General features: G+C 44.1%; 1 protein-coding gene across 2 annotated transcripts in view; it reads right to left on the bottom strand.

Moving 5' to 3' along the window:
- Window positions 1-13,101, bottom strand: part of ANKRD6 (ankyrin repeat domain 6) — an 82,251-nt gene that overhangs the window by 7,097 nt on the left and 62,053 nt on the right. For both annotated transcript variants that reach the window (XM_049652907.1, XM_049652906.1), the window contains 6 exons: window positions 12,431-12,529; window positions 11,170-11,247; window positions 7,221-7,325; window positions 5,761-5,895; window positions 5,263-5,448; window positions 4,648-4,800 (listed from right to left, as the gene is read on the bottom strand). In XM_049652907.1, the coding sequence (XP_049508864.1) occupies window positions 4,648-4,800; window positions 5,263-5,448; window positions 5,761-5,895; window positions 7,221-7,325; window positions 11,170-11,247; window positions 12,431-12,529 (756 nt within the window). The remainder of the gene's footprint in view (window positions 1-4,647; window positions 4,801-5,262; window positions 5,449-5,760; window positions 5,896-7,220; window positions 7,326-11,169; window positions 11,248-12,430; window positions 12,530-13,101) is intronic.

The following is a 13,101-nucleotide window of genomic DNA, read 5'->3' as shown; positions in this document are numbered from 1 at the left end:
ATATACCAATAATGAAGTAGCAGAAAGAGAAATTAAGAAAACCATTCCATTTACACTTGTACCAAAAAGAATAAAATACCTAGGAATAAACTTAACCCAGAAGGTAAAAGACCTATACTCTGAAAATATAAAGCACTGATGAAAGAATTAAAGACAACACAAATGGAAAGATACTCCATGCTCATGGATTAGAAACTCAATATTTTAAAATGTCCACACTATCCAAAGCAATCTACAGATTCAATGCAATCCCTATCAAAATACCAACAGCATTTTTCACAGAACTAGAATAATCCTAAAATTTGTATGGAACTACAGAAGATCCCACATAGCTAAAGCAATCTTGAGAAAGAAGACAAGGCTGGCAGTTTCACAATCCGAGATTTAAAAATATACTACAGAGCTATAATAAAATATGGCACTGGCACAAAAACAGACACATAGATCAATAAACAGAGAGCCAAGAAATAAACCCACACTTATATGGTCAATCTACAACACAAGAGGCAGAAATATATGGGAGGAAAAAGATAGTTTCTTTAAAAAAATATTTTTTTAGGGGTGCCTGGGTGGCTCAGTGGATTGAGCATCCGACTTCAGCTCAGGTCATGATCTCGCAGTTGGTGAGTTTGAGCCCCACATCGGGCTCTGTGCTGACAGCTTGGAGCCTGGAGCCTGCTTCGGATTCTGTGTCTCCCTCTCTCTCTGCCCCTTGCCACTCACACTCTCTCACTCTCTCAAAAACAAACATTAAAAAAAATTTTTTAATTAAAATTAAAAAAATTTTTAATATTTGTTCATTTTTAATATTTATTTTTGAGACAGAGTGAGAGCACGTGTGCACGCAAGCAGAGGAGAGACAGAGAGAGGGAGACACAGAATCTGAAGCAGGCCCCAGGCTCTGAGCTGTCAGCAAAGAACCTGATGTGGGTCTCAAACCCACAAACCTCAAGATCATGACCTGAGCCCAAATCAGACCCCAACCAACCGAGCCACCCAGGTGCCCCCAAGACAGTCTCTTTAATTAACGGTGCAGGGAAAACCACACATCTACATGCAAAAGAAAAATCGCACCACTTTCTTATACCATACGCAAAAATGAGTTTAAATGGATTAAAGACCTAAATGCGAGACCTGAACTCAAAAAACATCTAGGCGAAAATATAGGCAGTAATCTCTTTGACATCAGCCTTAGCAAGATTTTTCTAGATAGGTCTCCTCAGGCAAAGGAACAAAAGCAAAAATAACTTTACTGGGATTACACCAAAATGTAAAGCTTTTGCACATGAGGGAAATCATCAACGAAATGAAAAGGCAACCTACTGAATGGGAGAAGATATTTGCAAGTGATATATACAATAAGGGGTTTATAACCAAAATATATAAAGAACTTATACAACTCTACCCTCAACAATTTGATTTAAAAATAGGCAGGGGACCTGAATAGACATTTTTCCAAAGACAACATACAGATGGCAGACGGCACATGAAAGATGCTCAACAACACTAAGAAGGGAAATGCAGATCAAAACCATGAGATACCGCCTCACACCAGTCAGAACAGCCAGTATCAAAAAGAAGTAAGTGTTGGCAAGGATGTGGAGAAGAAGGAACCCTCGTGCACTGTTGGTGGGAATGTAAATTGATAAAAATCACTGTGGAAAACAATATGGAGGTTCCTCAAAAATTAAAAATAGAACTACCATTTTTAAATTTTTTTTTTCAACGTTTTTTATTTATTTTTGGGACAGAGAGAGACAGAGCATGAACGGGGGAGGGGCAGAGAGAGAGGGAGACACAGGATCGGAAACAGGCTCCAGGCTCCGAGCCATCAGCCCAGAGCCTGACGCGGGGCTCGAACTCACGGACCGCGAGATCGTGACCTGGCTGAAGTCGGACGCTTAACCGACTGCGCCACCCAGGCGCCCCAGAACTACCATTTTTGATCCAATAATTCCACTACTGGGTATTTACCTGAAGAAAACAAAAACACTAACTCGGAAAAATAGATGCATTCCTATTCTTATTATGGTACTATTTACAGTAGCCAAGATATAGGAGCAACCCAAGTGTCCATTGATAAGATGAGTGGATAAGATATAGTGTGTGTGTCCACACACACACACACACACACACACACACACACACACACACACAATGAAGTATTACTCAGCCATAAAAAAGAATACCTTGCAGGGCACCCTGGGTGGTTCAGTTGGTTAAACGTCAGACTGTTGGTTTCAGCTCAGGTCATCATCTCATGGTTCATGAGTTCAAGGCCCACCCTGGGCTCCACACTGACAGTGCAGAGTTTGCTTGGGATTCTCTCTCCCACTCTCTCTCTGCCCCTACCCTACTCATGCTCTCTCTCAAAATAAATAAACTTTAAAATAAAATAAAATGGTAAATCTTAAAAAAAATATATTGCCATTTGTGACAGCATGAATGGACCCAGAGGGCATTTTCCTAAGTGAAATAAGGCAGACAGAGAGACAAATACCATAGAATTTCACTTATATGGAATCTAAAAAACAAATGAACAAAAAAAAGCAGAAACAAGGTATGAACTCCTCTGGTAGTTGCCAGAGAAGGGGTGGGGGGATGAGCAAAGTGGGTGAAGGGAAGTGGGAGGTACAGGTCTCCAGTTACGGAATGAAGAAGTCACAGGGTGAAAGGTAACAGACGGTAACCACACTTGGTGGTGAGCACGGCAGAACATACGGACTTGTGCAATCATTATGTTGTACGCCTGAAACTAATGTAGTGTAACCTGTGTCAACTTTACTGCAGTTAAAAAGCTGAGGAAGAGGGGTGCCTAGGTGGCTCAGTGGGTTAAGCGTCCAACTTCAGCACAGGTCATGATCTCACGGTCTGTGAGTTCGAGCCCCGCGTCGGGCTCTGTGCTGACAGCTCAGAGCCTGGAGCCTGCTTCGGATTCTGTGTCTCCTTCCCTCTCTGCCCTTCCCCCACTCGTGCTCTGTGTCTCTCTCTCAAAAATAAACATTAAAAAAAAAAAGCTGAAGAAGAAGAAAAAACACAGCATAGTTCCATTTTTGTTTTAAAGTGGTAACTATATAAGTACTATCTATAAAAGAGAAAATCTATGGGAAAATACACAAAACCAGGAATGGAAGGTATCTCTGATAAGTATCGCTATATTTCATATTTCTGTAATGTGGATTTTTTCCTATTAATAGGCTAGGTTATACATTTTTTAAAGTGTCTTTTGTACTTAAAAATCTATATCCACCATACGTTTCTGATTACAAAGAGAAAATATATTCTTTGATGGAGAAAGATGGTGGTTACTCACTTAGCCAAGTAATCAAACTTATCATTAATAAGGAGACATCCTGGCATTATGTGCCTCCTGATGTGACATAATTTGAAGTTTACACCATTAAATATGACATTTTCTTGCCAAAAATACTTAATCTGAACCGAAATAAGCATCTAGACACTAGTGGTTCTCAAACTTGGAGGTCTTGTTCAAACACAGGTGGCTAGACCCCATCCCCAGAGGTTTATTCACAATTAAGTTCAGTAGATCTGGAATGAGGCCCAAGAATTGTCATTTTTGCCCCCACAGCTCCCAGATAATGCTGATGCTACTGGTCCAGGGATGACACCTTTGAGACCCACTGCTCTAGACCTAACTTTCAGTTCACAGAGATACAGAGACAGAGCAAGTTAAATAATACCATGAAGAGCCTATCAGACATGTCTAGAATATTGAACATCCTATATAACAACTGGCCTAGACTTTTTAAAAAGATAATATCCTAGGAATAAAGAAAAAGATGGAAGAAGGAATCAGACTGTTGTAGATGAAAAGAAACCAGAGAGACATAACCCAGATGCACAAAAGAATCACTGGATTCTGAGCTGGAATTTAAAACAAAAACAAGCTATAAGAAAACCTTTTGGAAGAACGGAATAAATCGCAATACGGACTGGATATGATGCAATCATTGTTAATTTTCTCATACATGATAACGGATTGTGCTACAAAGGAGAAAGTCCTTACTCTTCGTCAAGATGCGCTCTGAAGTATTTAGAGGTGAGAAGTCAGGACAGGCTCCAACTAAATCTCAAAGGATTCAAGAGAAAGACAGGTGCATGTGAGAGACACAAAACAAATGTGGCAACATATTAACAAATGGTTGAGTCTAGGTGGAGAGTAGACATGCTTTCATTGCACTGTTTCACTGTTTCTCTTCTTTGAAAATTTTCAAAATAAAGAAACCTAGAGACAGGATTGTTCTGATTGTGTGTGCAGTGGGAAAGGGGCCAGGATACAAACATAAAGAGACTGGAAGAGAATAAACCCAAATGTTACTAGTGATTTCTCACTGTGGTGGGCTTGTAGGGGATTTCTTTTCCTTTCTAAATTTCACATTTAAAGAAAATGCTCTGTAATAGGTATATATCATTTTTATAATCAGAAGCAATTTAAGCAGGTTCTTAAAAACTTTGAATAAATGCGCTTGGAAGAAATCACATAAGCCTCTTCCCTGAGAGTCCACCCGAGGCACTCAGCTCAGTCTGCAAAATACAAAGGGTGCTCAGTGTGGGCAGCTTCTGATTTCATTTCCTGACAGAACATCTGGCCATGGGGGTTATGGGGGGGGGGGGCAACTCACTGACCTGGTGCTGGGTTTTGTTCTCCATATGCCCCAGCTTTGTGTTCATTTTATCCTGAACCGAACCCAGCTCTGCTCGGATCTCCTCCACAGCTGCCTCCAACTGGTTCTCCAGCTTGTTGATTAGGGGTTCACATCTACAACCATTTATTGGTGCCTAACAGGGGAACAATAAAGGAATCAATCCACTCATTCCCTCCTTCAACAAACTGGTTTTGAGTGCCCATCCAGTGCCAGTCAGTATGCCAGGGGGATACAGATGACAGAGGAGGCATAACTTTGGGATGTCCAATGGGCCAAGCTGTGGGTCCAACAGGCACTGAGAAGCTTCAGAGAGGGTAAGACATGGTCCCAATCCTTGTGGCTTTTATCTACTCTGGAGCCTCAGGATTACCTAGTCACTTAAGGATGGTGCACAAAGGTTTGTAACTACCCGTTTGCCTGGGCCTCAGCAGCAGCGGTGTATCTGCAGTGTAGGGAGGGACATCTGGTTTATCTTCAAAGCTCATTGCCTTCCCAAGTCAACACTGCAAGTGGATATTAGCCCCCAGGAATAGTGTTAAACAGACAGCCTTGCTTAAGCCTACGGTCCTATGACCAGACAGGGCTCATGAAGTACCTGCATCACCTTCCCGTCCTTGCCCCGGTACAGCGTGTAGAGCTGGTACGCTCTGAACTCATGGGGAGGGGGTGGCGGTGAACATCGGTGCCTGGGCCTCTTTTTAGGGTGACTGTGAGCATGTAAGTTCTTCTGGTGTCCAGGCTGTTGGTCTGCTGGTGGAGTGGGGTCAGAAAATGCTGACGCCTGTGGGAGAGGAAGCAACAATACCCCTGAGCACTGTGACATGGGCAAGACTGGGCCCCATCCAATGGCTCCCATCTCACCCTCGTCTTGCTTTGTCTCACGGCACTCCACTGTAAGCACCGCATGTCCAAAGAAATAGATCAGCACATTAACCTTGTGTTTGAAGTTACCCAGATTTAATTTTCGTGCTCTGGCTCCAAACCAGCAAGCCAAGTCCAGTGGCATTTTAGCTACTGGACATGATGCGATCCCAGGGCCCTTGGCCAACCTGCCTCCCGGCCCTCCCTTGGCTGCCTTCACGTGCCTCCTGACCTTGGGCCTTGACTTTCTCTGCCTGTTGTCCTTCGCCTTGGGCTCTGGGGAGGCAGACAGGACATCTTCTCTGGCCTCTTCTTTTCTGGGTGCAGCCTGTTCACTGCTGGGGGTGTCTCCTGCGGAGACACTTCCCTACAGAGGGGGGGAAAAAGAAGTGCCCAGAAACCAGTTCTAATTGCCCCCTCTGCCTTCTTCTGTAATGGTGTAAAATTCTGTTTGCAAGATTGCATCCACTAAAGGACCCACAGGAACCTTAGCTGATGACAAAGAGGGAACACTGCTTGGTGGTCTAAACTGAACATGTAGGACTTTCCCAGTTGGTTAAATATTTTGCTTTTACTTCATTAGGTGCCAAGGTAAACAGAGTCTTGGGTCTAATTCTATATCTTAGAGCTTCCGGAAGCTACCACAAACAGCTCAGCATTAGAAATTTTTAAATTTTTTTGCATTTCAACCACAGAAACAACAACCAAAAAAACCATTTATTCTTTGAACTTGGACTTCACAATTCATAATGGAGTAGGAGAACCCCCTGAAATGAAAACATCACATTTCTAGTCCTTATAAGAACTTTTACAAATTAATATGTACAATTCACCCACAGGAACTTAATCAGAGTTACAATGCCTTAACCCTGAAAACTGATAAGAGGATTTTGAAATAGAACAATAAGCACTCGGTATAAAATTTTATGTGCCAAAAGTTGTCTTTATATCCTAGTCTTTTTCTTCCTGCGAGAGCTGAAAGGCATGGTTCGTTCCAGTTGTGCAAGCTGTTCACTGCACAAGGGCACCTAGCAGAGGGAGCTGAAATCCGGCTCTGGCTCTCTTCGCCTTATGCACCCTGAGCAGGGCTGGGCTGCCCAAGGGGCATCTTTTTCTAAATTTGCAACAGAGGAATCACATGGGCTAGTGCAGCCTCAATCCATTCCCCAAGCCGAAAGAGAAGAAGCGACCCAGGCCAGTGGTTGTCAAACTTTAGTCCACACCAGAATCACCTGAAGGGCTTGTTCGAACAGATTGCTGGGCCCCCTCCCAGAGTTTCTGATCCAGTGGGTCTGAGGTGAGGCCCCCAACTCTGTGTTTCTAACAAGGTCCCAGATGGCACAGTGGACACTACATTTTGAAAATCACTGCCCTATACCATTAAGGGCCCAGCATTAGAGGCAGTGCTGTCCACACAGTAGTGATGAGGCCCCAGACACATGGGGCTAGAAACTATGCCCAGACAAGGATGCCGAGAAAGACTGGCAACACAGGCACACGATCTGAAATCCTGGAGGAGTGGAGGACATGAAACCAAAGGGAAAACACGGACAACAGTTTGAAGAACCAGCGGAAAGGAGAGACAGAGGAGGGCACGGCCGCTGCCAGATGAACCCAGAAGGAACAGCCAGATTGTTTCCCACCCTCTGTAAGGGGGTGACGTTTGGGAGGGGCGGGAGAGCTACCCCCCACCTTGCTTTGTGCCACCTCATCTCTTGGCACAGACTGAGCTCTCCTCTCTTCCTTGAGCCTCTCTCTCTTTTTCCTCAGGCTTCGCCCACGACTGAAGCGCAAGACCTGAAGGAGGCAAGAGGCACGGTTACAAACCACGGTGTGTGCAGCGTCGTGACAGCATTGTCCTTGGACCTGGTGCTCTGATCTAGTGGAACTTCCAGCCTAGGGAGAGACCAAGCAATCACATCAAACACGCATCTCTGCCTGCCTGCTGGGCACCGAGGTCTTGTGCTGGGCTCCTACAGGAAGTAGGACATGGTCCCCGATCTCAAGGAGCTTATGGTCGAGGACAACAGTAGGCATTTGTGTGCCAGGCCACAGTCGCCATAGGGGGGTGTGCAGGCTGTGCACTGCTTAACTCCAGGGAACACCACTCACAGACGAGGATAGGAACGGCATCCCCTGGACATCGCACAACACAGCGGCCCCACGCCAGGCAGTGTCTCGTTATCTTGGTACGCTGGACCTGAACTAGCCCATCATATTTTCTCTTGACCAAACTGTATTCAAGCCAGTTTTTAGTTTGCTTCAAACACTGAGGTACATCTGTGAACCATGGTACCAACCATGGGGCAGGAATCTGTTCCCCAAAAGGAAGCATTTGGCCTGCCCGAGAGGGCAGGAAGGTGGAACAGACACAGGCAAGTAGACATGGGGTCCCATAGCCCGATTTTGGAATTCAGCAGCAGCTAGCTGTAGGATCTTCTGGCAAGTTATTTGCCCTTTCTGTATTCTGTAAATACGGGGAGTTAATGGAATTAACCAAGACAAAGCAAGTGGCTGGCATACCCTGGACTTTCAGGCACTGTTAGGTGCCTCCCTCCTGCCTTGGTCCCTCGAGTTGCTTAATTGGCCAGAGGAAGTTTAACCAGAGTACAGAGCTTTGAGCTGGCAGAAGCTTTCAACCCATGGCCTTTTACTTCCAGCCCCAGAGTCACTCCCTCTCACTAAGGAGGTCCAGAAAGGGAAAACACTTCTTCAAGCTCTAATTTTTTTGCAATAAAACATTTTATGGTCTTCATCTGTAGATAGAGAAGGGTTCTCTGAAGTTCAGCATAGTGCTTTCATCTAAATGTTCACCTTTCTTGTGTTCATTAAATTCAAGTGACATCATATGACAAGAAGAACCTCTATGGACAGTGGTACAATCTAAATGGAGAATTCCTGACGACATCTGCCTGTGGCTAAACCAGATTTTTAAATTGTATTCTCATCCTCTAAGCCAACAGCTCTGAAAGTGTCCAGGGAACCCCGGGTGCATGAAACTAAAATTATTTTCATGACAGCGTAACAATGTCGACTTTTTCCCTCTCACTGATTGTACAGCAGTGTTTACCAGAAGCTGCACACGACACCCCAGTGGGTCACGTGCAGACGTAGAGGGCAGCCCTCCTACTTTCCACTAAGACGGTAAGGAGATTTGCAACAATGTAACATAATGCTACCTACTCTTCTCCCATAACTTTTGTTTTGAAAAATAGTTATTGCTCATAAAGACGATGCTATTTGTTACAAAATGAACTTACCATCTTTAACATTTCTCAAATTTCAAACATGGACACTATTAATAGATATAATTCACACACAGCTCTTAATGGGCCTCTAGAACGTTAGATGTCCCCAGATCAAAAGGTCTGAGAACCATTTCTGAAACTAAATTCAGACTCACTAGGAAGTCAAGTCTGATGAGAAGTGACTAATGCCCACTGCTCATTCGGTTTATGGGCTCTTAGAACAGGATACAGCCCCAGCATCAATCCAAAATTCACTTTCAAAAGCATTTGTGAATATATCAATCTAAAATGAGAAGGGATACTCAGAGAGGTCACCCAAATCATCAGAATAATTCCCTCCACAGACCAGGTTATTAGCCAGTGCAAATAACTTTCCATGGCGTACAGCCTTTCTCAGCGAACCATATCATCTACCAATGGAACGTCATCAATCTTTTCTAGTTCACCGAAATCGGGGAATATGGATCTTTAGAAAGATCTTAGTACTGCTGTGAGCCATTGAAATCCACGGTCCACTAAGGTGCCAAGGCAAAGGAATTTCCTGTTTCACACAGAGAGGAAAGCTAGTTCTGTAACTTGAGAACAAAAGAACAACATGTATACAATTTTATGCATATTCCAAAGTTCCTCGTTCATATTGAGAACAGGGTTTAGCATATACAATCGTGTAAAATACTTCCATAAGATGTCATCCTATTTGCTATTCAAATGGGCATGGAAAAACTGAAGTCATTTTTTAAAATGGAAACAGTAAAGGAGAACCACATAGGAAAATGGTCCATGGGAAAGCCTCTCCCCTAAGAACACAGATCCTTGAGTTCTGGAGACAAAGGACAGGGGGATCAAAGGCCTGTAAGTCTGTACCTTGGGGGATACTACACCCCACAAAATTTGATGATCTTCACATGGCTGAGGACACAGCTGGCTGTCCAAACTGCCAATACTGAAATGCCAGATAACAGAGATAAATTCTGACATTTATTATAGCATCCTGTACTTTTTGATCTGTAAGAGACCAGCCTTTTGCTATCAGGATTCATGGATGTGACTCCAGTAATAATTTGTTTGCAAATAGTTGGAAAGAGGTGGAAACTTTTTCCAAAGGACCACCTGACTCATGCCTGTCAGAGGCTCCAAGGATGTCCAGACGCTACTGAGAAGCACTAACTCCACAGGGAACAGGGTGACCAGTTTTCCAAAGACAAAAATCTTAACTACTTCCACAAACTGCTCGTTATATCAGGTAGGTTTTTAAAATTTAAATGACCCGAAGGCCATTCAGACCCTTCGGTTGACTGGGATCAGGCTCTGATGCAGCAGGCTGGTATCTGGAATCTTCCTCCGGCTCTCCGAGACTTTATCTTCTCACAACATTAGTCAGAATAAGGTAGAAAACAAATCAGTTTTCACTGTAATGTAATACAGAGCGGCTCCGATGGGGAAACAAACCATTTCCTTAATGTTGGACATTTAGATTAACAAAATATTGGACAGCAACAACAACAAAAAAAGCATACTGGCTTCCATTATGATGAGTAATTTTGAGAACTACAGAACGTTTTTCTATTATAGTTAAGATAAAGGGCAGCATACAAAAGGGTAGGCACAATTGTACAAATCATGTGTCTGAAAGGGAATATGAACAAAAACAGTTATTTCAGGGCACTAAAATGATGAATAGCTTATAAATTACTAAATCTGTTAGAGGATTTCAATCTCAGCTCAAATGATATCAATTTTATTTTAACTTAAATGCCTAAAATACCATTATTCAATAAAAAAAGGAAAGAAAGCTATTTTATACTTAACTGCCTCTAATGGACGTGTGAAACATTGTGAAAATATTAAAAGAATCTTGTAACTTTATTCTTTTTTTCTCCTGCTGAAAAAAAATTAAACCAATCGTATGAAAAAAATTTTTTTTTTTTTTTTTTTGTTCACCCAGACCGGGATCCCTTCCTCCCACCTTTCTCTAGAAAAGGCTCCTCCCCTCTAACCATACAGTCAGATGGACGCAGCTATCTTCCTAAAGTGCCTGTCCTGCTCATTCAGGCCGTTTGCCCCAAGCTCGCCAATCATGATCCTCTTCTGCAACCAGAACTTCTTCCCTGAGAACCTGTGGAGTTATGGTCCACAAAGCTGGTAATGCCAATGATCCAGCCACGGGGAAGAAATGATGCCCGTGTATGAAGACAAGCCTACTGAACTTGAAGTCTCTTGTTCTGGTTATCTTAGAAGCCCCAAATGGATTCCTGCCTTTTCCACTGCCTGGTTGTGAGCCCATCAGTTTCCTATTTAAGTTAGTTTGATTTGGCTTTCGTAGATGGCCAGAGAATCACAACAACTTTGCAGCCCCACATAATCAATAGAATGGAAAATGTAATCAATCCTACCTGGGGAGCTTTAGTGAGGAGAAGAGCAACTTCCGGATTATTGTGGTAGCGGGCAGTCTCCAGTGGAGTCTGGCCTGCCTAAGGAAAGGCAAAGTGGGGGACAAGTGAGTAAGAGAGACCAACCCTGCACCCTAGCCCAACTGGGACAGCAATTCTGTGCTCAGTCACACCAGCACCTACACGTGCCCAACAAAATACAATCGCACAGAAGACCTGGCCTCACTCTTGAGCCTCCTCCATTCGACGAGGGGGCCAAATCACACCTGAGGGCCCAACGATTAATAACAACAGAGGGTAAGTGCTCTAGGAAGCAAAGCTCTGGAATACCTGCCCACCAAGGAATGCTTCCTGGAAGAGAGAGGAGAGAATGTAAACATCAGACAGGGCCAAAGGGGAAGATTTAGTTGAAGAAACACAAAGGATCATAAAGTCCAGCCAAGCAATGAATTTTCCCCGGAGAAGTGGAGAAGGCACTTGGAAGGGCAGACTGGGGCACAGCCACACAGTTTCAGGACCTGGACTGTGAGAGACAATTAGGTAGCTATGGCCATAATGGAGGCTCTAGGGAGATGAAGCCAAAAAGTAGGGAGTTCCCTTCAAAAGAAGGGAAAGGCATCAGGGGACAGGCACAATGGTGCACCACCCAATACAGGTCGAAGAGGAGGAGGAAGGCGGGGACTTCCTCCTCCATACAACTGTTCCACCCCCAGCCTTTCTCAGTCTGTCAGTCTGTGCTACTTCAGACCACAGGTCAGCCTTAAGGAAGAAAGGGTGCCTGAGCTGGTGCCTGCCATAGGACCTAGGAGAGAGAGGGAACAATGGTGGGGTGGGATATTAAGAGAAAGAAGGAAGGAATAAGGTGATTTTGGAGAAGGGAGTTCGAGTTTTGAGGATGATTAATCTGATGGTCATGTGGCCACTTTTCTGAGGACCCTGTCTGTTTACAGGGCAGGAACTCACTTTCAGTAACATCCACTTGTCAGTTTACTTAGACACCCCTGACCTTCCTTTTCCTGCCAGGATATGCTCACTTGAGCTAGGAGTCTAGAGATGAACCTTTAGGGCTCATCAACTCATGGAGCTGCTATGAGCAAGGGTTCCCTCAAGACGGCCTCTGGGGTTCTCCTGTTAGCAGACCTCTAATCTCTTATAAAGTAAGGCTAAGGGAGGCTGTGTGCCCTGCAGGAGGTAAGTAACAACACACTCCATTCTGGAAAGGGGTGGGAATGATTTCTAGAAACACTGTTGCAGCTTAACTTACATTATTAACAACGGTTCCATCTGCTCCAGCTTCCAGTAAGATTTTAACCACCTTCTTGTGATTTAGGGCAGCAGCAACATGAAGTGCTGTGTCTCCGGCCTGAAATTAAATCAGAAGAAAGGCAGCTAAACTCCATCTGATCATGGCTCACAGCCTTCCGGCTTTTCATCCCATGGCCTGGTAAGTAGCTTTTCAAATTAGGATTGGCCTTAGACTGATAGGGAACCCTTTGCTCAAGAGTTATGTGGTTCTCCTTAAAGAGATCGCTTTAAAATGACCTATGTACAAAGATCGCATTCCTTTCTGACTGAGGATACTAGAAATCACAGGGAAGGACAGGGAGGCAATCTGGGGTTGTTGAGAATGGGGACCTGAAGCTTTACACCAAAGTAGGATGACGGACAGATAGCCAGGGGCCAGCAGGCTAGCCATCACAGAGCTCTGTACCATATCCCTCTGCCCAGAGGGCCCCTTGATTTCTGAGCGCTAGAATGAGCAAAAGCTGTGAAAGTAGTTACTTCTACAAACACGGGGGGAGGATCCCACGTGGGATCACATTCCCACCTGCTGGAATGTGAAGGGCCCACTAGGAATCACTTTGCAGGCTCAGGGTATTCTTCGTTTGGGTGGAGTCACTGAAAAAAATCAGTGTTCACTTAAGACCAGCTGTT

Source organism: Panthera uncia (genome assembly GCF_023721935.1).
Source record: "Panthera uncia isolate 11264 chromosome B2 unlocalized genomic scaffold, Puncia_PCG_1.0 HiC_scaffold_24, whole genome shotgun sequence".
Classification (NCBI taxonomy): Eukaryota; Metazoa; Chordata; class Mammalia; order Carnivora; family Felidae; genus Panthera; species Panthera uncia.
This window is presented reverse-complemented; position numbering and strand designations above follow the sequence as displayed.